At 49.3% G+C, this 27,731-nt stretch overlaps 4 protein-coding genes across 7 annotated transcripts; 2 read left to right on the plus strand and 2 right to left on the minus strand.

Moving 5' to 3' along the window:
• The first annotated feature begins 6,854 nt into the window (after positions 1-6,854).
• Positions 6,855-11,259, plus strand: C1qtnf4 (C1q and TNF related 4). Its single transcript, XM_051144073.1, has 2 exons — positions 6,855-7,144; positions 10,094-11,259. The coding sequence occupies exon 2, from the start codon at positions 10,099-10,101 to the stop codon at positions 11,077-11,079; it is 981 nt and encodes a 326-aa protein (XP_051000030.1). The 5' UTR covers positions 6,855-7,144; positions 10,094-10,098; the 3' UTR covers positions 11,080-11,259.
• A 1,000-nt stretch (positions 11,260-12,259) lies between these two features.
• Fam180b (family with sequence similarity 180 member B) lies at positions 12,260-12,727 on the minus strand. The gene is given in 2 exon segments (XM_051144997.1): positions 12,260-12,652; positions 12,654-12,727. Coding segments are annotated over 2 exon segments (342 nt in total). The 5' UTR covers positions 12,698-12,727; the 3' UTR covers positions 12,260-12,354.
• Positions 12,728-15,046: 2,319 nt separating this feature from the next.
• Positions 15,047-21,384, minus strand: Ndufs3 (NADH:ubiquinone oxidoreductase core subunit S3). The gene is made up of 7 exons (XM_051144078.1): positions 21,255-21,384; positions 21,079-21,144; positions 19,378-19,475; positions 18,882-19,031; positions 16,114-16,239; positions 15,863-15,982; positions 15,047-15,292 (listed from the first exon to the last, which is right to left on the minus strand). Exons 1-7 carry the CDS (start codon positions 21,316-21,318, stop codon positions 15,125-15,127), a joined length of 792 nt encoding a protein of 263 aa, XP_051000035.1. The 5' UTR covers positions 21,319-21,384; the 3' UTR covers positions 15,047-15,124.
• Positions 21,335-27,498, plus strand: Kbtbd4 (kelch repeat and BTB domain containing 4). Of its 4 annotated transcripts, none has more exons than XM_051144075.1 (4): positions 21,335-21,469; positions 22,347-22,964; positions 24,568-24,674; positions 26,042-27,498. In XM_051144075.1, the coding sequence occupies exons 1-4, from the start codon at positions 21,451-21,453 to the stop codon at positions 26,900-26,902; spliced, it is 1,605 nt and encodes a 534-aa protein (XP_051000032.1). In that variant the 5' UTR covers positions 21,335-21,450; the 3' UTR covers positions 26,903-27,498. The 4 variants fall into 4 exon arrangements, with proteins under 4 accessions (XP_051000032.1, XP_051000033.1, XP_051000034.1 ...); XM_051144076.1 differs by having other exon boundaries at positions 21,406-21,566; XM_051144077.1 differs by lacking the exon at positions 21,335-21,469 and adding an exon at positions 21,687-21,822.
• Positions 27,499-27,731: the final 233 nt, after the last annotated feature.

Raw genomic sequence — 27,731 nt, forward strand, 5'->3', positions numbered from 1 at the left:
CTCCTTTTTCTTGGGCATGGCAATGTCACACTGCAGGAACAAAGAGGGAACGGGAGACACGGGTAACAGTCTTTGAAAATTTAAAGCTTGCCACATCCATTAAGGGCAGGTCACAGCCCCATCTACCTGAAGATGCCCCCCCCCCCCCCCCCCGTTCACTTCCACCATCTAACAGGTGTTAGGACCTTTGAGCCCTTCTGGGGAAACTGCCAAGGCAGACTTGAGCTTTGGAGCCACTCCCAGGTTTTCCTGCTTCAAGTCACTTACCAAGTGCCCAGACAATGGGCACCTGCGTGGGCCAGGGGATGGGAGCCTGACTCAGGGCCATAGGACGGGAGCCTGACTCGGGAGCCCTGCCTGTGTGCTGCCCTGGAGGTCTGCAGTCGGCTAGAGAGGCAGAGACTCTGTCCTGACATCTGTTTCTCCTGCAGGCATCTCTGCTTGACTGACAGCTCCTCCTCTTTCATTTCTCCCTGGGGCGTGTTGTCCTCTTTCTCATTAACTTCCCCTCAACTCTCAGCAAGGTCCCTAGACTCCTGAGCTTTGCTAATTCTCCTGTAATCCTTTGGCAAGCCAAGGAGCTAATTAAATTGTGAGCTTGCGTGCTCATGTTTTCTGGCAACCATGGAGTCTCTCCTCTAATCTCTTCCCTCTTGTCTTGCGTAGTCCAAATTCATCTAGTGGCAGCCACTGTCCTCTGCTTCTTCCCTCTTCTGTCCTTTGTCTCTTTCCAGTTGTCATGTGCAGCCCACTCCCCATGCCTCCCCCACACTTTTGCTCATGTCATACTCTTACCTTTAACTGGGTCTTCCCCTCTCCCCCACCTCCACCCCCACTCACCAAGTTAGAACCTTTGTCATTAAGTAGAAATAGCTTGCTTCTGACACCTTCCCTGATCCCCCACCACAGCTGAGAGTGATCCCTCTTTGAGGTCACAAAGCACTTAGTGACTGTCCTGATAGTGAGCTCTTCTTGTCCACACCCTACTGTCCCACAAAAGCGTTGTCTCCTTGAGGCAAGGCCTAAGGTTCAGCCGTCTCAGCTTCTTCCCAAGTAGAAGAGGCTCTACCACCCAGTGCTGTGCTCAGAACACTTCACTGTCCTTCATGCCCACATTCCAAGAAGGAAAGAAAAGGAGGCGAGCAGGGGGAGCCAGCCTGCCAGCTGAACTTGTCCTTTAGGAGAACTTTCTAGGAGCCAGTGCAATGGCTTAGTGGGTGAGGGCTTTTGCCACCGAGATTCATACCTAGAATCTACAAATGGAAGGAGAGAACCAACTCCTTCAACTTGAACTCCAATCTCTACATTAGCACCATGGCACACACATGCATGTGTGGGATGTGCACGCACACACGTATGCATGCATACTCACTAAATGTAAAAAAATAAAATAAAATAAAATAAAAGCACTTTCTGGGTGCTGGGCATGGATTCACATGCCCGTAGTACCAGCATTTGCGGAGTGAAGGAGTCCAAGGTTATCCTCAACTACATGGAGAGTTCAAGGCGACGCTGGGTTACAAGAGATTCCATGTAGAGAGGGTAAATGAGAAGATAAGTAAGTGTCTTAGCGAGGGTTATATTGCTGTGATGAAACACCATCACCAAAAGCAAGTTGGGAAGAAAAGAATCTGTTTTTGCCTACACTTCCACATCCCTGTTCATCACTGAAGGAAGTCATAGCAGGAACTCCTTGGAACCTGAAGGCAGGAACTGATGTACAGGCCATGGACGGGTGCTGCTTACTGGCTTTCTCCTTCTGGCTTGCTTAGTCTGCTTTCTTATAGAACCCAGGACACCAGGCCAGCGGTGTTTTCTCCCACATCAATCACTAAGAAAGTACTGGCAAGGCGTGGTGGCGCACTTCTTTCATCCTAGCACTTGGGAGGCAGAGGCAGGCAGGATTGCTGTGAGTTCGAGGCCAGCCTGGTCTACAAAGCGAGTCTAGGACAGCCAAGGCTAACAAAGAGAGACCCTTTCTTTCTTTCTTTCTTTCTTTCTTTTTTTTTTTTTTTTTTTTTTTTTTTTTTTTTTTTTTTTGTTTTTTGAGACAAGGTTTCCCTGTGTAGCCTTGGCTGTCCTAGACTTGCTTTGTAGACCAGGCTGGCCTTGACCTCACAGTGATCCACCTGCCTCTGCCTCCGAGTGCTGGGATTAAAGGCGTGCGCCACCACCCGGCGAGACCCTTTCTTGAAAAACCAAAAAAAAAAAAAAAAGAAAGAAAGAAAGAAAGAAAAAGAAATAGAAATTGCCATATGGGACTGGAGAGATGGCTCAGAGGTTAAGGGCACTGACTGCTCCTCCATAGGTTCTGAGTTCAATTCCCAGCACCACATGGTGGCTCACAACCATCTATAACATGACCTGATGCCCTCTTCTGGCTTGCAGGTGTATGTGCAGGCAGAGCACTGTATATATAATAATAAATAAATAAATCTTAAAAAAAAAAAAAAAGCCAAGCATGGTGGCACACGCCTTTAATCCCAGCACTCAGGAAGCAGAGGCAGGCAGATTGCTGTAAGTTAGAAGGCAGCCTGGTCTACAAAGTGAATCCAGGACAGCTAAGGCTACACAGAGAAACCCTGTCTCGAAAAACAAAACAAAAGAAGAAAAAAAGTTCCATACAAGCTTGTCTGTAGCCAGATCTTGTGGAGGCATTTTCTCAACTGAAGTTCCCTCTCCTCCAATAATACCAACTTTTGTCAAGTTGACATAAAACTAGCCAGGAAGGGCTTCAAAAACCTCAGAGACCTCCAGAATATGACATTTAAAGCTGCTTTTATTTTTTTTAAAGATTCATTGGCAATAAGACAGGTTAACTCCTAGCAACACCCAGCCAACCTCAAAGAAGATGATGAGCATCAAAGAACCTCCTTATGGAGATGGCTTCAAATGTGGCAAACCAGCCACGGGGCAAAATGACCTCATTTCGGCTACAGACAGAATTCTGACTAAAAATGGGCATGCTTGGATGCAGGTAGAGTTGACAGTCAAATTCTGCCAAGACAGGGAAAGCAATAGTTCCTGCCTCACAAATATGTCTGTCAGATACACTGGGCCAGAAGGCTGAAGATGATGCTCCAACATTATAGAGAACTTTGGGTGACTGTTCAGGCTGCAAACTGTCTCTGTCATTTTTTTTTTTTTTTTTTCACTTTGGAAGCTGCTAACCTGCACTTCCTGTCTATTCAGGTAATTAATTGTATTCCTTCTCAAATATCTGATGGGATTGAAGACCAGATAGTTTAGTTTTACAATTAAGCTTAGTTGTTTAGAGGTTAAGACATTTTTAGAGCAGGGTGGTGGCTCACACCTTTAATCCCAGCACTCAAGAAGCAGGGGCAGGCAGATCTCTGCGAGTTCGAGGCCAGCCTGGTCTACAAGGCAAGTCCAGGACAGCCAAGGCTACACAGAGAAATCCTGTCTCAAAAAACAAAACAAAACAAAAAGAGGTATTTTAGGTCTAGATAGAGGTTTCAAGCTGATAGAGATGAGATAGGATAGATGTTGATTTGCATCCAGAATTTTAGACTCACCAAGGTAGGAGAGGTGTTTTCCTCAAGGTTGCCAAATAAAATAGCCAAATCACTATGAATATATCATTAATACAATGCCTGATTGTTTCATGGTTCTTTTTTTTTCTTTTTCCCCGAGACAGGGTTTCTCTGTGTAGCTCTGGCTGTCCTGGACTTGCTTTGTAGACCAGGCTGGCCTCGAACTCACAGTGATCCACCTGCCTCTGCCTCCCGAGTGTACCACCATGCCCGGCTCATGGTTCTTCTTGTTGTATGTAGTTTACTTTATATGTGTGTAATAATGTATATTTGCATATATGCTATATATTTTATATATGTGTAATAATATAAATGTATATGTTATTAAAAAAAAACTGGACACAAAGAAAGAAAGTTCTCCCACAATGACATCTGTTTACACCTCTTTGACTGTTTTTAGGCTCAAGAGAGACTAGATTCAGTGCTTCCCCCAGGCAGGACAGCATCCCTCCCCACCCCCACCCTAAACCAAAACCCAGAGAGGACCAGAATACAGAAGGCTGCAGCCCTGTGTGAACCAATATAGAGCTGGGCCTCATGCATTAAATTCTTTATCCCTTATTTGTAAAATTAGTTTAGTGCTACCTACTTTTGAGAGTATTAAGAAAAGTAAATGTGAGCTGGGCAGTGGTGGCACATGCCTTTACACCCAGCACTTGGGAGGCAGAGGCAGGAGGATCATTGTGAGTTCGAGGCCAGCCTGGTCCACAGAGTCCAGGACAGCCAAGGCTACATAGAGAAACCCTGTCTCAAAAAAACAAAAACAAAACAAAACAAAAAAAGGAAAGAAAAGTAAATGTGATAATGGCTGCGAAAAGCACCTAACATGGGCTGGAGAGATGGCTCAGCAGTTAGGAGCACTGGCTGCCCATCTAAAGGTCCTGAGTTCAATTTCCAGCAACCACATGGTGACTCACAACCATCTATAAAATATTTAAAAAGGAGGAGGAGAAGAAGAAGAGGAAGAATGTTCCACCAATCCAGGTGTGACTTGCTAAGGAAAAAAAAAAAAAAAAGGAAAAGCACCTAACACAACCCAAGATACACACTAATTACCCAGTGTCTTAGTCTGGCTTTCCTTTTTTTGTTTGTTTGTTTCTTTCTTTTTTCTTTTTTGATTTTTTTCAAGACAGGGTTTCTCTGTGTATCCTTGGCTGTAGTCTGGCTTTCCTAAAGGCAGACCCTGAGACAAGAATTTGGGCTTGAAGGATGGAGAGGTGGCCCAGAGGTTAAAGCATGTGCAGAGTTCAGTTCCCAACACTCACACCAGGCCGCTCACAACTACATTTAATTTCAGCCCCACAGAACCTGATGCCTTCTTCTGGCCTCTGTCAGACATACACACACACACACACACACACACACACACACACACACACGCAGACACACACACACACAGAGAGAGAGAAAGAGAGAGAGAGAGGAGAATTGGAATAGTTATTTAGGAGGTAATCTCAGGATATAGGGTGGGGCAAGAAAGGGAAGAAGGAAAACAAAGAATGCAAATGTTAGAGTTGTCACTAAAGGAGTTTTTTAAATTCTGCTAGGACACATCTTGGAATTGAGTACAGGAAAGCCTCCACTGAGGAAGCAGGAAGCTGCAGTATTGACCCCCAGCCTCTGCCCCTCATTGGTGATTAGTTGAGGGGTGCTCTGCATCACTTCTGGCCTCACACAAAGTGCACAGCCAAGAATGCTCCAAGAAAGATGGAGTTAGCGTCAAATGTGAGTTACTGTCAAAAACTGTCTGCTGGTAATATCCAGGCTAGGGAGGCATTCTGGGTGAGAAGGTGCTGGGCTGGGGGACAACACGCCAGCACCAGCTTTTTGAACTGGTGTGATTTACAAGGTAGGAGCAAGCAAGGACTACGACCTAGCCTGGGTTCTTTTCTCTGAGCCCTACTGCCATGTCTTCCTAACTTCCTATCTGATGTCTATGGCCCTCCACTCCCGACTCCCCTCCACACCCACCAGCTCCTGGCATTATTTCCCTTGTGCCTTTCCGGCCCCGCCCCCACCAAGGCCCTGAACCAACCCCTACTGCTGCATGAGACACCTTTCTCCATCCCCATCCTGACTTCTCTGGTGAGAGTTCTTCTGTGTTAAGCAGCAAATGTCTTCCAGCCCCAGCTGGCACTTAATCGTCCTGCACTCTCTCCTCCTCATCTTCCTCCCCTGGTTGAGGAGTTCAATGGCTAAGGAGAGGCACAGCTGCCACAGGTCAGCTCTCCTCCTCATCTTCCTCCCCTGGTTGAGGAGTTCAATGGCTAAGGAGAGGCACAGCTGCCACAGGTCAGTTCTTGGCCTTGCCCAACTCCCCTGGTCATGCCTGTGTGTGGCTCACCCCACCTTTAGGCTACCTAACTAGCGCCCTCCCCATTGGCATGCCCCACCCCTCAAGGTGAAGAGACAGCTGTGATCTGACAAGGGCCAGACAGGTGCTTTGCCTTGTGTCACCTTGTACCCATGCCTCTGCCAAAGCGCTTTCAGCCTTTCCTTTTGACCCACGCGTATATTCACCCATACATCTCTTCACACCCAACACCCCGTAGGAACCTCCCAAGACCAACGCTTCAGACAACGGCCAATGACTTGTACTCTAAAACTGGGGCCAGGTTAGTCTGGAGAGTTCCAGAAGGAAAGCTCCGGAGGGCACGTGGCTATACAGAGAGCGTGGGGGGGGGGGGGGCTCTTACGCGCCTGTGAGAGTGGAGAGTGAAGGAGGGCAGATGCTGATCTCAGCCCTAAGACCTTGCTGGACTCCTGCTACCCGGGCCGCAGCTCCCCATGATGCCCATGTCCCATACAGGCACCTTCTGTTGCCCTTCTCAACCCTTTCCAGCAAAAAATTCAGTCTGTTGCAAGAACCCTGCTCCTTTGTCCTCCCCGGAGGGTCTCCAGCTGAAGTGCTGATGTCTGCAGCTTTGTCCTTCCTCCAGCCTTGCTAGCGCACACTTTCAACTTAGAAGTGAGGAAAAGTGGGGCATTTTCACCTCATTCTTTACTAAGGATATTGACCCATTTATCCTTCTCTTTCCTCAGACCTTGCCTAAGGCCACTCGGCCTGGACATCTGTCCCATACAAAACCTCACCTCTTACTGTCCTTGCAGCCCAGTGCCTCTCTCCCCACACAAGCTGGAAAGCCGGTCCGTAGGATGCCCTAAGCCACCCTGGGGTGGCCTCTGTAGCGGGCCTCGGTTTCCCCATCTACTAAACTGGATCAACGACGCCGGCGCTCTGCATACAGAAGATAAAGCTTATGGTCCGCGAATGAGGAAGGGTCCCGAGCTCGGCGCAGGCTCCGTGTGGTGCCCCAGGCCCCGCTGCTCGGCGCCCCTCCCTCGTCCTCCGCTCTCCCCTCCGCCTCCCCTGCTCCCCGCCCCTGCGCTTCTCGGCTTCAGCTTTTGCTGTCCTTCCCACTTGCTCACGCCTCTCTGTGTCGGGGTCCCCACTCGCTACCGCCCGAGCCCCCTGCCACCCCCGCAGGCCCGGCCAAGCCGCAGCACCCGCGACCAGTGCGCAGCCCAGTGTCCTCACGGAGCCCGATCGCCGGCTCGGGACCGAAGCCGACCCGCCCGCCACCAGCCAGGTGAGGGCTGCCCGGAGGAGGCGGGGGCGCAGGCTTCTTTTCTACGCAAATGGGGGCAGCGGGAGGCGGGAGGGGCCGGGTCCCTTTTCCTGGAAAGGACCTGGGCGCTTTTTCATGAAAGAGGCTCAAGGGCTTTTACTCCGAAGGGAAGGATGGAGGGCAGGTCTCGTGGAAAGGGGGCTTGTGGGGGACCCCTTTCTGGGGCATTTCCCTCACGAGAAACGATTTATTGGCTGCTTCTGTAAAAAGTGGGGCTCACATTCTTGGAAGGATGCCGGACTTTCAAGGAAGATAGAAGGGGGAGGTTCTGGCGCGGCTTGAGAGCAGGGTTAACTGGGGAGCAAGACGCTGGGGGCTTGGAGATGCCCTTAGCCTGGCATCGCTGCACCTTCTCCATTGGTTCCGGGGCTCTTGGTCTACCCAGCTCTCTGTCCCAGTTTTTCTCTTTGAAGATGACTATTTCGGCTTCACCTGGACAGAGCTTTGTGCAGCCATTTCCTTTCCAGGCGCTGTGACACCCACCTGACACCTTACCATCCCCCTCTGACCTGCTGGGGGAAGAGGTTGTCAGAGGGAGGGGTCCAGGGTTCAGGGATTTGTGCAAAAGAGTATGAAAGAGAAGAAGGACATTGGGTACAGGGAGGCGGCAAAGGACAGGGGGAGCAGGAACTTCAAGAGCAGACCTGCTAAGAACACTGCAGGGCAGGGAGATAGATCCCACCTCCCAGGAAGCGAAAGGACAGAGGGTTTGCTTGCCTTTGTTTGCTTGCTAGCTTCCTCCTCCACTGTAGATTCCAACACTCATTCCCCTTGTCGCTTCTGGTTTTGCAAAAGGGGTCACTGAGTCGGGAAAGGCATTGGCTAGAGATGCCTTTGTGTAAGAGGGAACGCTGGTAAAAAAAATGAATTTGAAATTAAAAAAAACAAAACAAAACCCAAAAAAACAAACCACTCTGTTTAAGGCTTACTTTAGTGTTCTGTGGATGACCTTGAGCCAAAACGTCTACCCACCCCCTTGTTTAGGCACTAAATTTCTCATCCATAAAATAGAAGGTTTATCTGAATGTCCAAAACAGCTTTGTTTTAAAAAAAAGGAATAGACTGAACACTTGCCAGGTGTAGTTTTCACCACTACAGCTGGGCCCCTTCCCTCCTCCCTACCCTCACCAAGTAATCCATAGGACATCTTTGTGAGAATCAGAAAAGTAGCCTTCTGGGAGCAGGCAGTGTTCAGCTAGACTTGAGACAATTGGAATGCAGGCTAGGTTCCAATCCTCAGGTGAACATCCAGGAGTGGGGCACAGCTGCCCCTGGCAGCTATTCTCAGCGGGCCCCTGGCATCTCTAAGAGACACAAGGCTATGCACACACTCCAAGGTGCACTTCCCAGAAAAGCCTGTGTCCCAAGCTGTCTCCAGATTCCTTCCTGCTTGCCTCCACTGTGGAGCCTTTGGGTATTCAAGCTTCATAGCCTCTGCCCTAGTTCCGAGCATGATGGAATCCCACCGTCAGAGGGACCAGTGGGACTGGATAATGCCTTCACCCAGCTCATTTATATAAGAGGCTCTAACCTCTTTCAGCAAGAATGTGATCACATGACTCCCCCCCAAACACCCCCCCCATAAGAACAAAAACATTTGGATATCCCATCTGGGTATGTCTGTCCCTTTACAGACCATGTTCACAACTGTTGTCTGGGTATGCTTATCACAAGCTTGCGTGAGGCCCTCATGCCAGTCATGTGGATTAAGCCTTACTCAGAGTTAAAAAAAAAAAAAGCCTAAGGTGACTGGGGCATGGCTCAGTGTCAAAGTGCTTATGGTTCATGCCCCAAGACCGGTATCCAGATCCAAGTGTGTGTCCACTCCATTCTACCACCACCACCACCAAATGAAGCTGATGATGTCACGATCCTGCCAAAGCCCTGTAGGCTGGCTTTATTCAGTCCTCCCTAGCCTCGGTAGCTCTGGTGCTCTCCTTCCCACAGGAGCCAGCCTCCGGCACAAAGGCACAAGGATAGTTATCATCACCCTTAAAAAGTAAAAGACATTTATGTATACGATAGTTTTGCTAGCATGTATGTCTATGTACCACACGTTTGCCTGCAGCCAATGGAGGCCATAAGAGGGCATCAGATCAAGAGCTAAAGATGGTTGTGAGCGGCCATGTGGTGCTGGGAAATTAAACGTGGGCCCTCTGAAATGGCAGCTAAACTCTTACCTTCTGAGCCATCTCTCTAGCCCCTCCTTGCCTTGTTGTTTTCATAAGGAAGGCACTCACTCAAATCCTGCCTGGACTTCTGCGGTGAGACCCTTGAGTGGGCCAGAGGTCAGGATAGGGTTAGAGAGCAGCTCTCTCCATTCAGTCCCAGATAAGACTTAAAACACTGTCGTGGTGGAAATTGACACAAAGAGCCTGTGTCTACTGTGAGAGGGGCAGGCCAAGGACCAGAGGAAAATGCACTGCAAGCCCTGGCTGTTAGAAACTTAGATCTCCTTAACACCCAGAGAAGGAAGAGGAGTGAGGAGAGAGGACAGGGCTGTGGGCCTCATGAACCGAAAGATTTCAACATGTCTGTGGCACGTGAACCAGTTCTTATTTGCAAAAGGATTCTCGTGCTTGAAAACAAAAGTTTGGAGAATTACTGGGCTAATCCAATGTGCACTCTGAACCAGCTAATCAGACCACTGAGGATACTAATACATGCAAATTCTCAGGTCTCATTCCAGACTTAATAAATTCGAAGATGCGGCCAACTATGGGTGCTGTAATAAGCCCTCCAGGTGGCACCGAGGCACCGTAAGTGACAAGTACTGACCTAGTAGTCAAAGGATGAAGGAAAACGGAGAGCAAGTCATGGGTCAAGAGCAAGGCTTGGAAGGGAATTTACAGGTGGAGGCAGGCGATACCCAACCCTCCTCCCCTGCCCGGGTCTTCTCTCCCTTCTCAGGTGCCATGCTGCTGCTCCTCCTGGCCTTCCTAGGCCCTGCGGCCTGCTGGGCACTGGGCCCGGTTGGCCGTGGCTCCTCGGAGCTGCGGTCAGCCTTCTCCGCTGCTCGCACCACCCCGCTGGAGGGCACTTCGGAAATGGCGGTGACCTTCGACAAGGTGTACGTGAACATCGGGGGCGACTTCGATGCAGCCACGGGGCGGTTCCGCTGCCGCGTGCCCGGCGCCTACTTCTTCTCCTTCACGGCCGGCAAGGCCCCGCACAAGAGCCTGTCGGTGATGCTGGTGCGCAACCGCGACGAGGTGCAGGCGCTGGCCTTCGACGAGCAGCGGCGGCCGGGCTCGCGGCGCGCCGCCAGCCAGAGCGCCATGCTGCAACTCGACTACGGCGACACGGTGTGGCTGCGGCTGCACGGCGCCCCGCAGTACGCGCTGGGCGCGCCCGGCGCCACCTTCAGCGGCTACCTGGTGTATGCTGATGCCGATGCCGACGCGCCTGCGCGCGGACCCGCGCCCCCGGAGCCGCGCTCGGCCTTCTCCGTGGCGCGCACGCGCAGCCTGGTGGGCTCGGACGCCGGCCCGGGACCGCGCCACCGGCCGCTGTCCTTCGACACCGAGCTGGTTAACATAGGTGGCGACTTCAACGCGGCGGCCGGCGTGTTCCGCTGCCGCTTGCCGGGCGCCTATTTCTTCTCCTTCACGCTGGGCAAGCTGCCGCGCAAGACGCTGTCGGTGAAGCTGATGAAGAACCGCGACGAGGTGCAGGCGATGATTTACGACGACGGCGCTTCGAGGCGCCGGGAGATGCAGAGCCAGAGCGTGATGCTGCCACTGCAGCGCGGCGACGCCGTCTGGCTGCTCAGCCACGACCATGATGGTTATGGTGCCTACAGCAACCACGGCAAGTACATCACCTTCTCCGGCTTCCTGGTGTACCCCGACCTCCCCGCGGCAGGCGCGCCGGCCCTCAAGCCCCCTGAGCTCTGAGTCTCTGCTTGGAGGAGCCTGGGAGGGCCGTGGGGCATGCATGCCGAGCCAGGACCGCGGCCCGAACGCCCCACCGGCTGGAGCATGACTGCCTGCCCAGCAAGCCTGGACTCTTGTCAATAAAGTGGGGCTGTCCCTGTCAGCCTTACCATCCTCTCTTATGTCATGATTGAAATGCCTCTGCCTCGCCCCCCTACAGCCCCCTCGGATGGGATAGGACCACACTAACTAGGACAACCCATAGGGCTGGGGCGGGGGGGAGGTCAGGCCTTGTGAGAGTGAGAAGTTAGGAGTTCAAAGCATAGTCTCCTAAATTCAAGTAGGCCTCTCCTTCATGTGTCCAGTGTCCTTCTGTCCATCTGACTTCTCCTCACTGACCGATGGCATTCTCTTTTGAGCCCAAATTACGCCTCTCTGTGACAAGCAACATCACCCTACTACTCCAACCCACCAGGAACACAGGATTCAAGGAAACAGCATGTCCCTTCTCTCACAAGCGCAGAGGCCTAAGGTAAAGGGCCCATACCTGGTTGTCCTGCCTCCTGCCCTCCCAGAATGGGGTGAGTGATTCGCCCAGAATGCATGTTAGAGTAAGTGGACTTAGACACAAAAATGAGACAGGCTCTGGGAGGTCAAAACAGAATCAGGGTTACGCATACCCTACGCTGTCTGAACCAGCCTTCTCCCAGCTCTTTTCCACAGTCTGAGGTGTTAGGTGTGAGACTTGAGATGAAACAAGACTTTTGTTTTTCGATCTTCTTCACAAAGAGGTGATGTTTCTCCACTTTCCCCTTTACTCCTGTAAATAGAGCAGTTTCCCAGGCCACTTGGGGGACTTAGCAGTCTGAGAGACCACAGAGTATTGGTTAACTTTGAGTTGAGCATACTAAGACTGGGTGACAAGCGTATAGGGTTCCTGTATTTCACAGAACTGCCAGGATAGGAGTTACAGGACCTGACATGAATTTACTGTGGGGGCAGCTTTTCTTTCAGCATGTATTAAACAGACTTTTCAGCCCTGACCTCTGGACAGACATGCATGTAACCACTGCCTGCTGGTCTTGCCTTTAGCACTGTGCTTATTGCCTAGACCCAGGCCTTAGCTGGGTGCAGGAAACAAGGTAGGATGGTAATAAGCACGGGTGGTCAGGAGCCAAGGCCAAGCTCCAAGCTTCCCTTCTCCCCTGAAGAGGAAGAACCAGAAGCCAGATGGAGCCTCTGCTCAGGATGGGACAAGGGTGAAAAGAAAGGAAAATGTTAAATGAAAGGGAAGGGTCAGGGGATAAGGTCATGGATGGAGGCCCAGTACCCCAGAGAAGGGGGCTGGCCCTGGGGGCACAAACCTTTGCACTGGTCCCAGAGTGTTTCCTGTGCCTGGAGGGCAAAGGCCCAATGATCCCTTTCCTCAGCCTCACTAGCCCTGTGTAGCCAATAGACACAGGGCAAGCCTTGTGTCTAAGGAGCAGATGCTTGAAGCCCCAAGGGCTAAGGCAGTGGAAGATTCTGGAATTGCTGCAGCCATTGCTGAGCACCCTCCAAATCCCCGAGCACACAGTGCTGTAGGAGGAGCCAGATGTGTAGGTCCAAGCTCCTCTTCTTGAATGTACAGCTGCCCCATGATTTCTGGTTCCAGCCCAGCCTAGAGCAGCTGCCAAGGGGAGCTATTTTAGGGGTGGGCTGTTTTTAGGGATCAGATATTGGAGCAAGAGTGGACATGGAGTTGGGGAGGCATAAGCTAGTAATTGAGACCCATGCTGGTTGTTCGCCACCCTGGACAGTTCTACCCTTCTTAGGCATTCTCCTTCCAACCCCTAAATTAAGGGTGCCTGAATCCTCCAATCCTATAGTCTAGGCTAGGAAAAATAACTTCAAGCCTGTCTTCGGGTCCCCTGGCTTCTGCAGGCCACCTCCCTGGATGATGCTGCCCATGGACAGTAGAGAGGAATCAGATCCCTGCTGTTTTCCATTCTGAATACCCAGTCTTCCAGAAATGCTCCTCTGCTGCCCAGGAGGCCTCCTTATCAGAAAAGTGCTTTGGGTGCCATCCCATGCCCCTCTCCTATGCCTGCCGATAGTCACCATTCCCGGTGCACTCTAGTGCATACCAAGCCTGACTCCCCTCTTGGCAGATGCCTAGCATGACTCCTCCTATAGCTTGCCCAATGCCCGGGTAGAGCCTCAGGGCAACAGTAAGCACTGAGGCTAATTTCCACAGGCTTCCCACACTATCACTTTCACCAGCCTGGCCCCCAGTTCCATCTCTGGCATGTGAGCTTCCAAAGAGCCAGCTGTGTCTGCTGTCAGCCAACAGTCTTTTCTTGGCTCCTAGCCACCCACCCTGAAGCCCCTGAACCAGCATCATCCGGAAGTCACTTAAGGGAGGAGACCGCTGGCTGCCACCAGACTAAGGAACTGTAGCATCCCAGCCACATCCTCTGACTCTGCCCCCAAAGACTCCCCTCTCCTGTCCCTGCCACAGCTCCAACTTCCTGCTGCAGGCCACATCTGCATTTCGAAGCTGAGTAAGGAAGGGTTGGCTATGGCTTCATTCACCTCCTAGGGGCTGTTTTCACCCCTCAGAGGTGGGGATGCTTCAGTTTGGGCAGAGCATCTTGCTCAGACAGGCGGGATGTTTAGTTCATAAGAAAACAGCTTCAGTTGACCCTCCCAAGGGATGCATCTCAGGCAGCAGGTCTATCTTACTATCTCTTCTCACACTGAAAACATCCTGCTACTTAGACCAGGCAGACACTCAGTCTAACCTGACACCCAGTCCAGCCCAGCCTCCAGGGCGCCTCAGCAGCCAAAAGCTGCACATCCAGGTCTCCAGTCACATGACTCGACCAGGAGTGCCCATGGGAGACACCAACATAGAGCAACTGGAGACTGGGAGCCTTGTCCGGAAGGCAGATGGACCTGTAGCTCCTGAGTACTCTTTACCACAGCTCTGATGACTCTATTTACTAACAACTTTCTAGATTAGACCAGACATTGGGAAGATTCCTTTAGCCTAAGTGGCTCCTACACTTGGCTTATGAGATGTTTAGATGGGAGGACAGTAAATTGGGGCTTTCCTGGCCCTACCCACTCCCCTGGATCTATCAGCTGCCTCCGGTCTGCAGAGATAAGGGTTTTCTTCAGCAGTTTCAAGGCCCTCCAGTTGTCATTAGGGACCAGGCCATACAAACCTTATGTACAGGCTGTGAGAACTGAATTACAGTTCAGTTCTGGGCCCTTCTAGAGACACATCCAGGCTCAGAGATCACAGTATGTACAACCGCAGCTCATAGTCGCATTAAATAGACAGCGTTGGCAGGGAACACCTCCCGCCTGCACCTGCCCTTTCCTGAGTCAGTATGATTTTTACTCATTATCAGCACATGAGGGCTGGGGAACCAGGTGGCTCGGCAGATAAACACACTTGCTGCTGAGCCTGATGACCTGAATTCAGTCCCCAGAACTCACAATGGTGGAGGAGAAGCACTCCTGAAAATCACCCCCTGACCTCCACCTGTGCTGCCACCCCACTAAGTAAAACACACACAGGAATCCCAGCAGTGGTGGCCTATGACTTAATGCCAGCACTCAGGAGACAGAGACAGGTGGATCTCTGAGTCCAAGGCCAGCCTGGTCTACAGAGTTCTTTGAGTTCCAGGACAGTCAGGGGTGTTATACAGAGAAGCCCTGTCTCATGGGGGTGGGGTGTGTGTGTGTGTGTGTGTGTGTGTGTGTGTGTGTGCGCGTGCGTGCGTGCATGCGTCTGACCTGTCAGGTGTGGTGGCGCACGCCTTAATCCTAGCACTGGGAGACAGAGGCAGGCAGACCTCTTGAGTTTAAGGCCAGCCTGGTCTACACAGTGAGTCAGGACAGCCAGGGCTACCCACAGAAAGAACAAACAAAAATCAAACGACAAAAACAAATACTAAAAAAGAATCAACACAAGACAAATAAACCACCACAAAGCAAGTGGTGAAATGTCCCTAGGAATTTATTTACACAACTATAAGTACGGATTTTTTCCTCTAGGATCTGCATGCCTTTGAAGCTACTTGGTTTCCAGCTTCTTGTCTCCGGCTTCTAGCTTGAGACTCTCAGGGGGTTGGCGATAGGCAGGGAATGCCTCCCAGGGGCTGTTCAGGTCAAACTTGCGGAATTCTTGTGCCAGTTCCACTGGTTCAGCCACCACCCGCTTCACCTCATCGTCATATCGTAGCTGCAGGAGCAAAAGTTAGGACAAATGACTGAGGAGCCCACTTCACACGACCCTGGGTGACTCCTCCGGCCCCTCCCTCCCCCCTTGGCTTCTGTTCAGTAGTCTCCACAGGCTCTGTCACTCTATGTCCATACATACTACCCATTTGGTCACACATGCTGATAAACTAATGGAACACGGTCGATTAGAGCCATCTGAAACTCCAGCTTCAGGGCATCTGGCATACACCCTCCTCTGGCTTCCACAGGCACCAGACACACATATACATACATGCAGGTAAAACACTTACACACATAAAAGTAAACCTTAAAAATAAAATGCAATCATCATTACAATAATGGCTAACATTTACAGCATACGAGGCTCTGTATGCCACCACATAGGTAAGTACTGTTTCCATTATACAGATGAGAAAACTGCCCCTTGGCTAAATCAAATGACTTGCCCCACATTACACAAATGAAACTAGGACTGCAGCTCAGCCTCCTGAGCTACCATATACAGATCATAGCCCATCATGCTCACGATCTCCCAGGCTCTGTGGCCGCTACTCAGTTTTAAGGTTTCTACCTCAACATAGCCAGAGAGGGGAAAGTCTTTCCGGAAAGGATGTCCCTCGAAGCCATAATCTGTCAGGATCCTTCTTAAATCAGGATGGTTAACAAAGAAAACTCCAAACATGTCCCAGACCTAGAAGAGAGTGGCTCTCAGGAAGCCTGTCCACGGGGCCAGAAGCAGGGGAGCTGCACTGCAGCACACCCTCTAGTTACAGTGTTGTACTTCTGACCCAGAGGCAGGGCCCACTACACCCAGGCACTCACCTCCCTCTCATACCAGTTGGCCGCCTTATGCACAGACACTGCAGACTCAATGGCTGCCAGCTCATCTGCATAGGTCTTTACACGGATCCTAGAGTTGAAGCGCAGAGACAGCAGGTTGTAGACAATCTAGGGAGAGAAGAAGGAGCTGGAAGACAAGGGTGGCTCTAGGATAAGGGGGCTGAGTGAGAACATGTTATTAAGGATACAGTTAGACCCCGCATCCTCTACAACCGCTTACAAAGGCTTAGGCTACAACTGTGGCTCTGCAAGTTAGCCCTGGTGCCATCCCCCGTGGGAGATCTGCTCACCTGCCCTAATCCTCACTAGGTTAGTTTCTGCTACTCTGCTCAATCTAGCACAAGAAGGTGTTGAGAAGGCGGGGGCAGGAAGACTGCTGTGTTCAAGGTCTGCATGGCAAGCTCCAGGCCAGTTTGGACTACGTAAGGTGACCCTACCAAGATTTGACACAACTGTTCCCTGTGTCTAAGAAGCCTCCCAGGCTACATGTACTTCTGAGTACGCTTGATCTTCCTTATAATCGTGTGTGTGTGTGATGTGAGTGTGTGCACAGCTTTGGAAATCAGTTCTCTTCTACTGTGGGCTCCAGGCTAGAAATAGTTGAGCTTCCAGAATCAGCACACCCACCTGCTGAGCCGTCCTGCTGGCCCGCAACTTAGCTTTTTTCCAAGAGTTATTGTAGTATAACTTATTAGCGCTTCTATTTTATTACTTTTCATCAAACAGGTACTTTTTCAAAAAAGCTTTTATGTTTTTGTTTTTGAGATAAAGGTCTCACTATGTAACTTTGGCTGTCCTGGAACTTGCTATGTAGATCAGGCTGGCCTCAGATTTAAAGGTGTATGTCACTATTCCTAGTTTTAATAGGTATGTTATTTGGCAACTGTATTAGTGCTCATGGTTTTTTGTGTTTTTTTTTTAGTTACTTATTTTTATTTTATGTGCATTGGTATTTTGCCTGCATGTGTGTCTATGTGAGGGTGTCAGTTCTTGGTGTTACAGACAGGTATGAGCCATCATGTGGGTGCTGTGAATTAAACCCAGGTCCTCTGCAAAAGCAGTCAGTACTCTTTATTATTATGTGTAGTGTTCTGACTACACGTACGTCTTTCTGCCAGGAGACGGTGCCAGATCTCATTATTGACGCTTATGAGCCACCATGTGGTTGCTGGGAATTGAACTCAGGTCCTCTGGAAGAACAGCCAGTGCTTTTAACCTCTGAGCTGTCTCTCCAGCCTCCGCAGTCAGTGCTCATGTTTTATTTATTTTGTTTGGCTGGTTGGTTGGTTTTTCAAGACAGGATCTCTTTGTATAGCCCTGGCTGTCCTGGACTTGCTTTGTAGACCAGGCTGGCCTCGAACTCACAGCGATTGCCTGCCTCTGCCTCCAGAGTGCTGGGATTAAAGGCGTATGCCACCACGCCCAGCAGTGCTCATGTTTTAAACAAAACTTCTGTCATGTGATTTTTAAAGGCATAATTATTAGCTTAAAAATAGACTATAATTTATAATTTACTGAGAGCTTTTATGTGGTCTCAGCTTGGCTCATCTTGACTGCAGAGACGTTTTAATTTCCTATGTCTAAGTTTGCTTACTTGCTGCTGCTGCTGCTGTTTGTCTTTCACGATCAAGGCTAAATACTCCAATATATATAGTGTGTGTTTTGTTTGGTGGTGGTGGTCCTGGGTGTTAGCCCAAGGCTCTGTGCATGTTAGGGTTGTGCTGTAACGCTGAGCAATACTGCCGGCCCCCCAACCGCATCTTCAATTGCTTCTCTCAATTCTCTTCAATTTTTCCCTGGAGTCTTTGCTTTGAGTAATTATACCTGCAATGCTATGAGCATCTAAAGTCACCCAAGATAAATTCTCCTATTTTAATATTATATGATGTTCTAAATTCTACAGGTTAACTGAAAAAAAAAAAAAAAAGAAAAAGAAAATCCAAGGCCAGCCACAAAAGATCCTCTTGAACCATATAATAGCAAATCCCCAACAGTGGATATAGTTCAGGGGTAGAGTGCTTGACTAGCAAGTATAAGGCTCCAGGTTCAATCAATGTGTACACACATACACATGTGTATAAACGTTATTTATGTTTATTTTTTTTGAGACCAGTTCTGGCGTCCTAGAACTTGCTATGTATACTAGGTTGGCTTCAAACTCACAGGGCTTTGCCTACCACTACCTCTCTAGTGCTGGGTGCATGAGCCACCACGCCCAACATATAGACTTAATTTCTAAAAAGCCAAGCAGAACAAAGCACAGTGACATGGACCGATAGTTCCAACTATCCAGTAAGCTGAGTCGTTCCAGGACAACATAGTGAGACCCTGTCTTAGTACAAAGAAGGAAAAAGAAAAGAAGCCAACAACCAAAAAAGAGACCAAACTCCCACTGTGCTCTATGTGACCCTGACTGAAACTGAAAATGAGGAAGCTCTGGTTTCCATAGCAGCTGTCAATCAGGAAGTTGTCTATGCCCTTTCTTACCTTAACCCCAAATCTCACCTATCTTTTTTTTTTTTTCCAGTTAGCATCTCATCTCATATTGCCCTAGTTTTCCTTGAACTCCTTGTGTAGCTGTAGATGACTTTGAACTTGTGATCCTCCTGTCCTCACTTCCCAAGTGCTAGGACCAGAGGTGTGCCAATACACCTAGTTTTCTGCACTGCTAGAAATCAAACCAGGTGTGTGCTAGGCTTAGTCTACCTATGGAGCTATGTATCCTGGCCCCAAACTCACATTCAACTGACCTCAAAACGGTTCTGCCGGGTTGGGACATCCACTGCTGTCAGGTCAGCCAAGGATTTGAATTGTGCATTGGTGTGATCCTTGAGGAAGGTCAGCACTGGGATGACGCCATCAGGATGGATACAGATCTCTAGCTCATCAAAGCAGGTCACCTGCAGACACAGAGTGGCAGGGTGGAGAAATGGGAGGGGGCAGCTAACTTCAGCAGGACTCACTTGGTTTAAGGCGGGTGGTTCACAAATTTCCTAATGCTGTGACCCTTTATTATAGCTCATCATGTTGTGGTGGCCCCCAACCATAAAATAATTTTCCTTGCTACTACCTCACTGTAATTTTGCTACTGTTATGACTTGTAGTGTAAATATCTGTGTTTTCTGATGGTCTTAGGTAACCCCAACAGGGTAATGAGACCCACAGGTTGAGAGCCACTGGCTTATAGATGAAGAAATAATTGACATGTTGGATTTTTGACTCAGACCCAAGGGCAATGAGTATTACCTGAACTTGTTGGACATACTTGGGTAGGATTTCAGCCACATACTCTCCAAATGCTGAGAGCTGCTTGTGGGTCACATCATTCCATGGTCTGACAGTGGCTGGAAGGAAAAAAGCATAAAAGGAGAAGGTAGCAACCAGCCTCTAGTCTCTCAGACTTTAAAAAACAAACAAACAAACAAACCCCAGAAAAACAGATTAGCTTTCAGCAGAACTTCCTGAAGAATCTTCATTTAATTTTTTTTTTTTAGAAAGGCAGAGGCAGGTGGGTCTCTGTGAGTTCAAGGACAGCCTGGTCTACAAAGTGAGTCAGGACAGACAAAGCTATAGAAAACCCCTGTCTCCAAAAACAAAAACTCACCAAAACCCAAAAAAGAAAACAAATTTACTTTTATTTTGGTGTTTTGCCTGCATATATGTCTATGCACATGTGAGTGTCTGGGGCTCACAGAGGCCAGAAGAACGTCAGATGGTTGTGAACTGACATGTGGGTGCTGGGAATCAAATCTGGGCCACCTCTTCAAGCCCCCCTTGAGGAATCTTAGAGGCACATGTGCAAAGTACCTTCCAGGAATTAGGAAGTGATTAAACCTCGGGGAAAACACCACTTCTCTTTCATAGTACAGAGACTCTTGTTACTGTAGTTGGGGTCTTTGCTTCCTGTCTATACTGTTCCCCAGCTGTTCTTCACACTTCCTGTCCTCATGGTAACAAAGCAACGGTGTCAGCTCTCCTGTCAGACTCGGGGCTCCTTAGGGATGGGAACCAGACCTCCGTCCTCTGTTTCTCTTTCTCTCCTTGGCACTTGCTTATACCACGTTCGTTTTTGTTTTTGTTTTTTGCTTTTCAAAACAGGGTTTCACTGTGTAGTCCTGGCTGTCTTGGACTCTCTTTGTAGACCAGGCTGGCCTCAAACTCACAGCGATCCGCCTGCCTCTGCCTCCTGAGTTCTGGGATTAAAGGTGTGCGCCACCACGCCCAGCTATACAACATTCTTAATCAAAGAACTTCAGTGCTGAAGACTTCTGAACGATTCTCTCATCGCCCACACTGCATTATTGGTCCCTTTGCGTATCTATAAGAAAATAGATGTCCAGAAATGGAAGAAAGCCAGGCTTTTATTTCCCAGTATGAGTCTATTGACTGAACATAAAGTCATCATATGGTCATTCAAGTACTTGAGCACCCACACACCACCACAGAATCAATAATTATTTTCTGCACTTGGAAACAGGTAGACCTGCTTTGTCGTTCACTGGAACTGTGACTGAACAATCTTATTATCTGGACCGTTTCATGATCTACACAGCTACACGGACAGTAAAATACTGTCCTTCTCACGATGCCATTATTAAGTCCAAAAGATATCAGTTACTATAAGGCTTAAAGCCTTAACGGGCCTAGTAAGCACTAACTTGATGGGTCTCGAACGTTTTGTGACCTACCCTTAAAGAGCTGACAATTTAATCGGAGAAAGAATCATGAAAATGAGCAAAGGAGAATAAAAGATCAGAAGGGAACAAATATCTAGGGCACAGGAAGTTCTCGATTCTAACAGCAAAGTGGTGACCATAGCAATCTCCAAGGACAAGCAGAGATTTGACAGGAGGGAAGGGCATTCTAGGGCAAGGACAAACATCTGAGAGAAACAATGAAAGGCCCCTGCTGGCATCGGAGAGAAGAGCGCTGTCCGCACATACTCACGGCGCGTGTCAGCCGCCGCGTTCTCCCACCTCGCAAACTGTACCAGCACCGAGGGTCGTCCAGCCCCTGCACAGGAAAATAAAAGGCACAAAGGCGCGGGTGAGACTCGAGGAGATCTCCGTGCTACGTGCGCCTCTGCCGCTGCCAGTGTTCTCAGCCTGCTGTTCCTTGCTCACCCCTGGCCACGGAAGCGGCCCCCAGGAGCCCACGCCACCAGACCCTGGCTGCGGCAGCCGCCATGTTCCTTAGGGTAGCCGGAGAACACACACTCCACGGAGCCCCAAGGGCACGGACCGGAAGTGGAAGTGTGCAGTGGATCTTCTTCCGGGCGAATGTGGGGCGGGAAGCAGAGGTTCCGGATCTGGCACTGGCATGAAAGGAAGTAACGCAGGTAAGAAAGACCCGCAGGTGGGGAAACCGTGAGGTATACGTAGCCCTACCTCTGTACAGCGGAGGCTGAAGAGAAGAAGACACAAAGAATCGGACAGGTGAGAGAAAGGAAAAGGGTGGGCGTTCTGGGTTCTAAGTTCCACATCGCTCCCTGGCTCCTGAGCTAAGCTTTTGATTGGGGGGTGGGTGGGGGGGCGGGGAGAGACGACGGACAGTTTCCTTGGAGACCGTTTCCTAGGCGACTCTAGGTGGCGCGGTCAGGTTGCACAGGGTTATGGACTTCCTTGTGCCCCCGGCCGGCCGTGGACGGCTGGGCTCTCTCGAGCTTCTTTAGGAACTCATTGGGGCGAGTAGGTAAGTAAGGAATAGCAGTTCAGAAAAGAGTAAATGTGGAAGTAATGGATGTCCAGGCCCAGGCCTCAATATCGACGATCTGCACTCTCACATCCTCTTACGTCTGGGCAAGGAGGGAATCTAACCACAATAACGGAATGTCTTGTTTACTTTGTTGCTGTTCTTCTTCTTCTGGTGTAATTATGATTCCCCTGAGACTCACTAATTTGGTTTTAAGATGATAGGCTTCCTCCTTTGTCTCTGTCATGGGCAGATCTAAAGTCCCAAATTTTTTGTTATGTCATCATCAGGAATATCCAATTTTCCTTCAAGGAAAAAGAACAGAAATGCTACTTTAATTGAATTCATTGGAGGAGAGCTCCACTGCAGGAATGTCCCAGACCATGTTTTCAGGGCCAAGAGTAAGGCCAGTCTGGGTCCACTTTGCTCCCATTTCCTCCTCCTCCCTCTCTTGAGTTGGACAGTTGATTCATGGACTATGTCTGTGAATTACCAAAAATACTTAGGGTGGTGTTGCTTTGCAGATAGTTGGCAGAGAGAGAAGTTGGCTACCATGGAGTCACCAGAGGAGCCTGGAGCATCCATGGATGAGAACTACTTTGTGAACTATACTTTCAAAGACCGCTCTCACTCAGGCCGCGTGGCTCAGGGCATTATGAAGCTGTGTTTAGAAGAGGAGCTCTTTGCTGACGTCACCATTTCAGTGGAAGGCCGAGAGTTTCAGCTCCATCGGCTGGTCCTGTCAGCTCAGAGCTGCTTCTTCCGGTCCATGTTCACTTCTAACCTGAAGGAGGCTCACAACCGGGTGATTGTGCTGCAAGATGTCAGTGAGTCTGTTTTCCAGCTCCTGGTTGATTATATATACCACGGCACTGTGAAACTTCGAGCTGATGAGCTGCAGGAAATTTATGAGGTGTCAGACATGTATCAGCTGACGTCTCTCTTTGAGGAGTGTTCTCGGTTTTTGGCACGCACGGTACAAGTGGGCAACTGCCTTCAGGTGATGTGGCTCGCAGATAGGCACAGTGATCCTGAGCTCTACACTGCTGCCAAGCACTGTGCCAAGACCCACCTGGCCCAGCTGCAGGGCGCAGAGGAGTTCCTCCACTTGCCCCACCACCTGCTCATTGACATCATCTCAGGTAAGTTTGCAAGAGGGGCTTACCACACCCAGCTAGGCAAGAATAATGTCCCTGGATGTTCTTCTTCAGGGGAGCCCCACGCTTATGTAACCAACAGTTGTTGGTGTGTATAATCATTCCCTCCCCAGGAGAGATCTCGACTGAGGTGGAGGGTCAGGCTTGAGAATCGTGTATCTGCTGTCAGAGACTGTGTTTCTCAGCAGCTAAAGAAAAGGCTGCATCACTTTCCAGCAAAAGGGAGCAAGCGCCTCATGTTTTCATGCGCCCTGTACTTTCAAGGCCTACAGGACTAGTTACTTAAATAAATTGATGGAGATGGTGATGAATCAAGAATCGAAAATAGGCCTGGCGGTGGTGACACACGCCTTTAATCCCAGCACTCGGGAGGCAGAGGCAGGCGGATCCCTGTGAGTTCGAGACCAGCCTGATCTACAAAGCGAGTCCAGGACAGCCAGGTTTTTGAGAAACCTTGTCTCAAAAAAACAAAACAAAAACTAACACAAACAAACAAACAAACAAACAAACAAAAAAGAGTCTAAAGTAGGAAACATTTGGGTAAGTTTAGGTAGCAATTCTGCCCTTGCAAGTGAGATGGTACTGTACTTTAGATGTGCACTCTGTACCCTGGTGGGTGATTACCATGTCACATGAGAGGATAGTATGCCATTCACTTTTCTTTTAAAAAACCAAGACTACACAGAGAAACCCTGTCTCAAAAAACGAGGGGGAGAAAAAAAAAGCAAGGCAGGGCTAGTGGTGATACTTGGTGATAGAGCATTTCCCTGGTGTACATGAGACCCTGGGTTTGATTTCAGCACTGAAAATGGTAGTGGTGGGGCAATTTCAAGTTAACTTCATATATTGGATACATGCATAAAGAAGCACACACACACACATACACACACAGTCTATTAAAGAGGCTCAAGTCGTTTTTTTTTCCCTTCCTTTGAGACTGTCTCTTTACATAGCCCTGGCTGTCATGTAACTCAGTATGTAGACCAGGCTGGCCTTGAACTCCCAGAGATATATCTGCCTCTGCCTCCCAGGTGCTAGGGTTAAAGGCGTGCTCTAACAACCAGCTATGGTTTAAGTCCTCAGCGCCCCTTTAAGACTGTCACTGATGAGGCTGGATAGATGGCTCAGCAGGTAAGAGCATTTGTTACTCTTGCCCTTGCTATTCTTACAGAGGACCATGGTTCATTTCCCAAAGCCCACATGGTGGTTACACATCAGTAACTCCAGTCCCATAGCATCTGATGCAATCTTCTGGCTTTCATGGGCACCAGGCATGCATGTGGTGCACAGATACGTGCAGGCAAAACAATCACACACATAAAACATTTTTTAAAAAATTAATGAGACAGGGCTGCAGAGATGGCTCAGAGTTTAAGAGCACTGCCTGTTCTTCCAAAAGTCCTGAGTCCAATTACCAGCAACCACATGGTGGTAGCTCACAACCATCTATAATGAGACCTGGTGCCCTCTTCTGGCCTGCAGGTATAGGTGCAGGCAAAACACTGTATACTTAATAAATAAATCTAAAAAAAAAAAAAAAGCCCCAGTAATATTGTCATTGACCATGCTTTCTCTTCGGCTCTCACAGATGGGGTTCCATGTTCCCAGAATCCAACAGAGGCAATAGAAGCCTGGATCAATTTCAATAAAGAAGAAAGAGAGGCTTTTGCAGAGTCACTCAGGACTAGCTTGAAGGTAAGGCACATGTCATAAGGATTGGGGCCCCATAATCTCTGCATTCCAGCCCTCAGTGACCCTTTTTCTTCCTTTCCTTTTTTGGCATTGGGATATGTGTGGGGTCCAAGGACAACAGGCAGGAGTCCGTTCTCTCCTTCCACTATGTGGGCCACAACAATCACCCTTGGGTCCTCAGGCTTGTGGCAGGTGGCTTTACCTGCTAAACCATCTCAGCAGCCTAGCTTGGCCTGGAAGAGAGGGTGTGTGTGTGTGTGTGTGTGTGTGTGTGTGTGTGTGTGTGTGTGTGTGTGTGTGTGTGTGTGTACAGAGAGTGGCCTATCAAGGGTCTTCCTTGAAACCGTGTCTCTTATAGAAGTTTACCATTTGGCTAGGCTGGCTAACCAGACAGCAAGCTCCCAGGATCCATTTGTCTCTGCCCCCTCAAAGCTGCAGCTATAGGCGTGTACAACCATGTGTACCTTTTTTTTTGGGGGGGGGGGTTCAAGACAGAGTTCCTCTGTGTAGCCTTGGCTGTCCTGGACTCACTTTGTAGACCAAGCTGGCCTTGAACTCACATCGATCTGCCTGCCTCTGCCTCCGAGTGCTGGGATTAAAGGCGTGCGCCACCACGCCCGGCCCCATATGTACCCTTTTCTGTGGATGCTAGAGACTTTGTAGGGATGCTCAGTCTTCATGCCTGTACATGAAGTGCCTTTGGCCCCTAAGCCCTCTTCCAAGACTCTTTGATAGCCACCAATTTGTCATCGGCTTGTAGTGAGAGCAGGGGTGCCAGGTGTGCTTTCTGATCCCACAAGATATCAGTCTATGAGCTTCAAAGTTCATAAAGCTTTTGCTGTCTTCTAGAAAAAAAAACCTGCTTTCACCATTGAGTTAATGTCTAGCCAGGTGTGGTGGCTCAACACACGGGAGGGGGACATAAAGGCAGGAGGATCAGCCTCAGCTACATAGTTAGTTCAAGGCCAGCATAGGCTATATAAGGCCCCATGGGGCGGTGGTCAGGGATGACCTGAGATATGAGATATAATTCTCAGCTGCTAGGATGCTTGTGTCATGGAGTTCTGGCTTTCATTCCAAACACTGAAAAACAAAAAAGCAGCAAGGGCTGATGTGATAAAAACCTAGAATCCCTCATGGAGGCTGAAGCAGGAGAATCTAAGTAGAAACAGTTTGTGCTGCATAGCAAGATCTTCTTTGAATAAATACGTAAATAAATTCAATTGCAAGGATAAACAAGACAGATTCTCCACCCCTGCATAAAATGCCCAGAAGAGATTAAAGTCAGGATGTGAGACCCAGACTTTTAAGGATACCTATCTTAGCAGTCTTCACGTGACCTGATGGCAGAATTTCAATTTCTCCAACAGGAAATTGGGGAGAATGTGCACATTTACCTCATCGGGAAAGAGTCATCTCGCACCCACTCCTTGGCTGTGTCTTTGCACTGTGCAGAAGATGACTCCATCAGTGTAAGTGGCCAAAACAGCTTGTGCCACCAAATCACTGCAGCCTGCAAGCATGGTGGAGACTTGTATGTCGTGGGAGGGTCCATCCCACGGCGTATGTGGAAATGTAACAATGCCACCGTTGACTGGGAGTGGTGTGCTCCTTTGCCCCGGGACCGCCTCCAGCACACCCTGGTGTCTGTGCCTGGGAAAGATGCCATATATTCACTGGGTGGCAAGACACTTCAGGATACCCTCTCCAATGCAGTCATCTACTATCGGGTAGGTGACAATGTGTGGACAGAGACAACTCAGCTAGAGGTGGCTGTATCTGGAGCCGCTGGGGCCAACCTCAATGGAATCATCTACTTACTAGGGGGTGAGGAGAATGATCTAGACTTCTTTACCAAACCTTCCCGACTTATCCAGTGCTTTGACACAGAAACCGACAAGTGCCATGTGAAGCCGTATGTACTGCCCTTTGCAGGCCGCATGCACGCAGCTGTACATAAGGATCTGGTATTTATTGTGGCAGAGGGGGACTCTCTGGTGTGCTATAATCCCCTTCTAGACAGCTTCACCCGGCTCTGTCTTCCTGAGGCATGGAGCTCTGCCCCATCCCTCTGGAAGATTGCCAGCTGTAATGGGAGCATCTATGTCTTTAGAGATCGCTATAAGAAGGGGGATGCCAACACCTATAAACTCGACCCTGCTACTTCAGCGGTAACTGTCACAAGAGGCATTAAGGTGCTGCTCACCAACTTGCAGTTTGTGTTGGCCTAAGACAGTGCTGGAAGAGCAGCTGACTCCTTCGCCCTCCCCTTGTCTGTGCATCCCCAGTCAGTCGGAAGCCCCAGGCTCATGGGGTGCTCTGTGTAGGGCTTCTCACACTCAGACACTTAGAGCCAACCTCTTCTCGGATTTAGGCACAGCCTCCCCTTACCAGATCAGTGTTAAAAAGAAGTATCTTGGTTCCCATACAGAAAGAGGCCCAATCCTTTTGTCTCTAGCCAACAAAGTGGCCAGTTGTCACTTTCCCACAAAGAATTAAGTATTAGGTTTCCTACAGGATTTGGACGGGACAGTGGACTAAGCTAAAAATGTATTTCACCAGCAAGAATCAACTCTAGAATTCAGGACGTTCCTTCTAATGTTTTCTCATCTACTGGTCAGGAAAAGAAACTTTGGTTGGTTTTTGGCTTACACAAACAGATAAGCCAGAAGTAGAAACAATTATTTCTGATTAATAGCAGAAACTGTTTTCCAAACTGAAATATATACAATCTCTGGTCTTTTAAAAGCACTAAGCTAAATCAAGAGTTAGGAACTGTTCATACAAATAAAAGTTTTTGAAGTGATCTGTTTGTCTATGATGACCCCTGAGTGGGTGACTTCAGAGCAGAACTAAGTATCGACTGTGGACTCCTGAGACAGCAGAACTGCCTGCACCCCAGACAGCCTTTAACATTCGGAAAGTGTGAGGGAGTCCCACAGGGATTGCTTTTATTTTTATTTTTGGGAGTGCTAGGGACCAACTGCCGGGCCTTATACATGCTGGGCAAGCATTTTGCCAAGTCATACAATTGAAATTGGGATTCTGACAGTCACAACA

Source organism: Acomys russatus, chromosome 4, assembly GCF_903995435.1.
Source record: "Acomys russatus chromosome 4, mAcoRus1.1, whole genome shotgun sequence".
Taxonomy (NCBI): domain Eukaryota; kingdom Metazoa; phylum Chordata; class Mammalia; order Rodentia; family Muridae; genus Acomys; species Acomys russatus.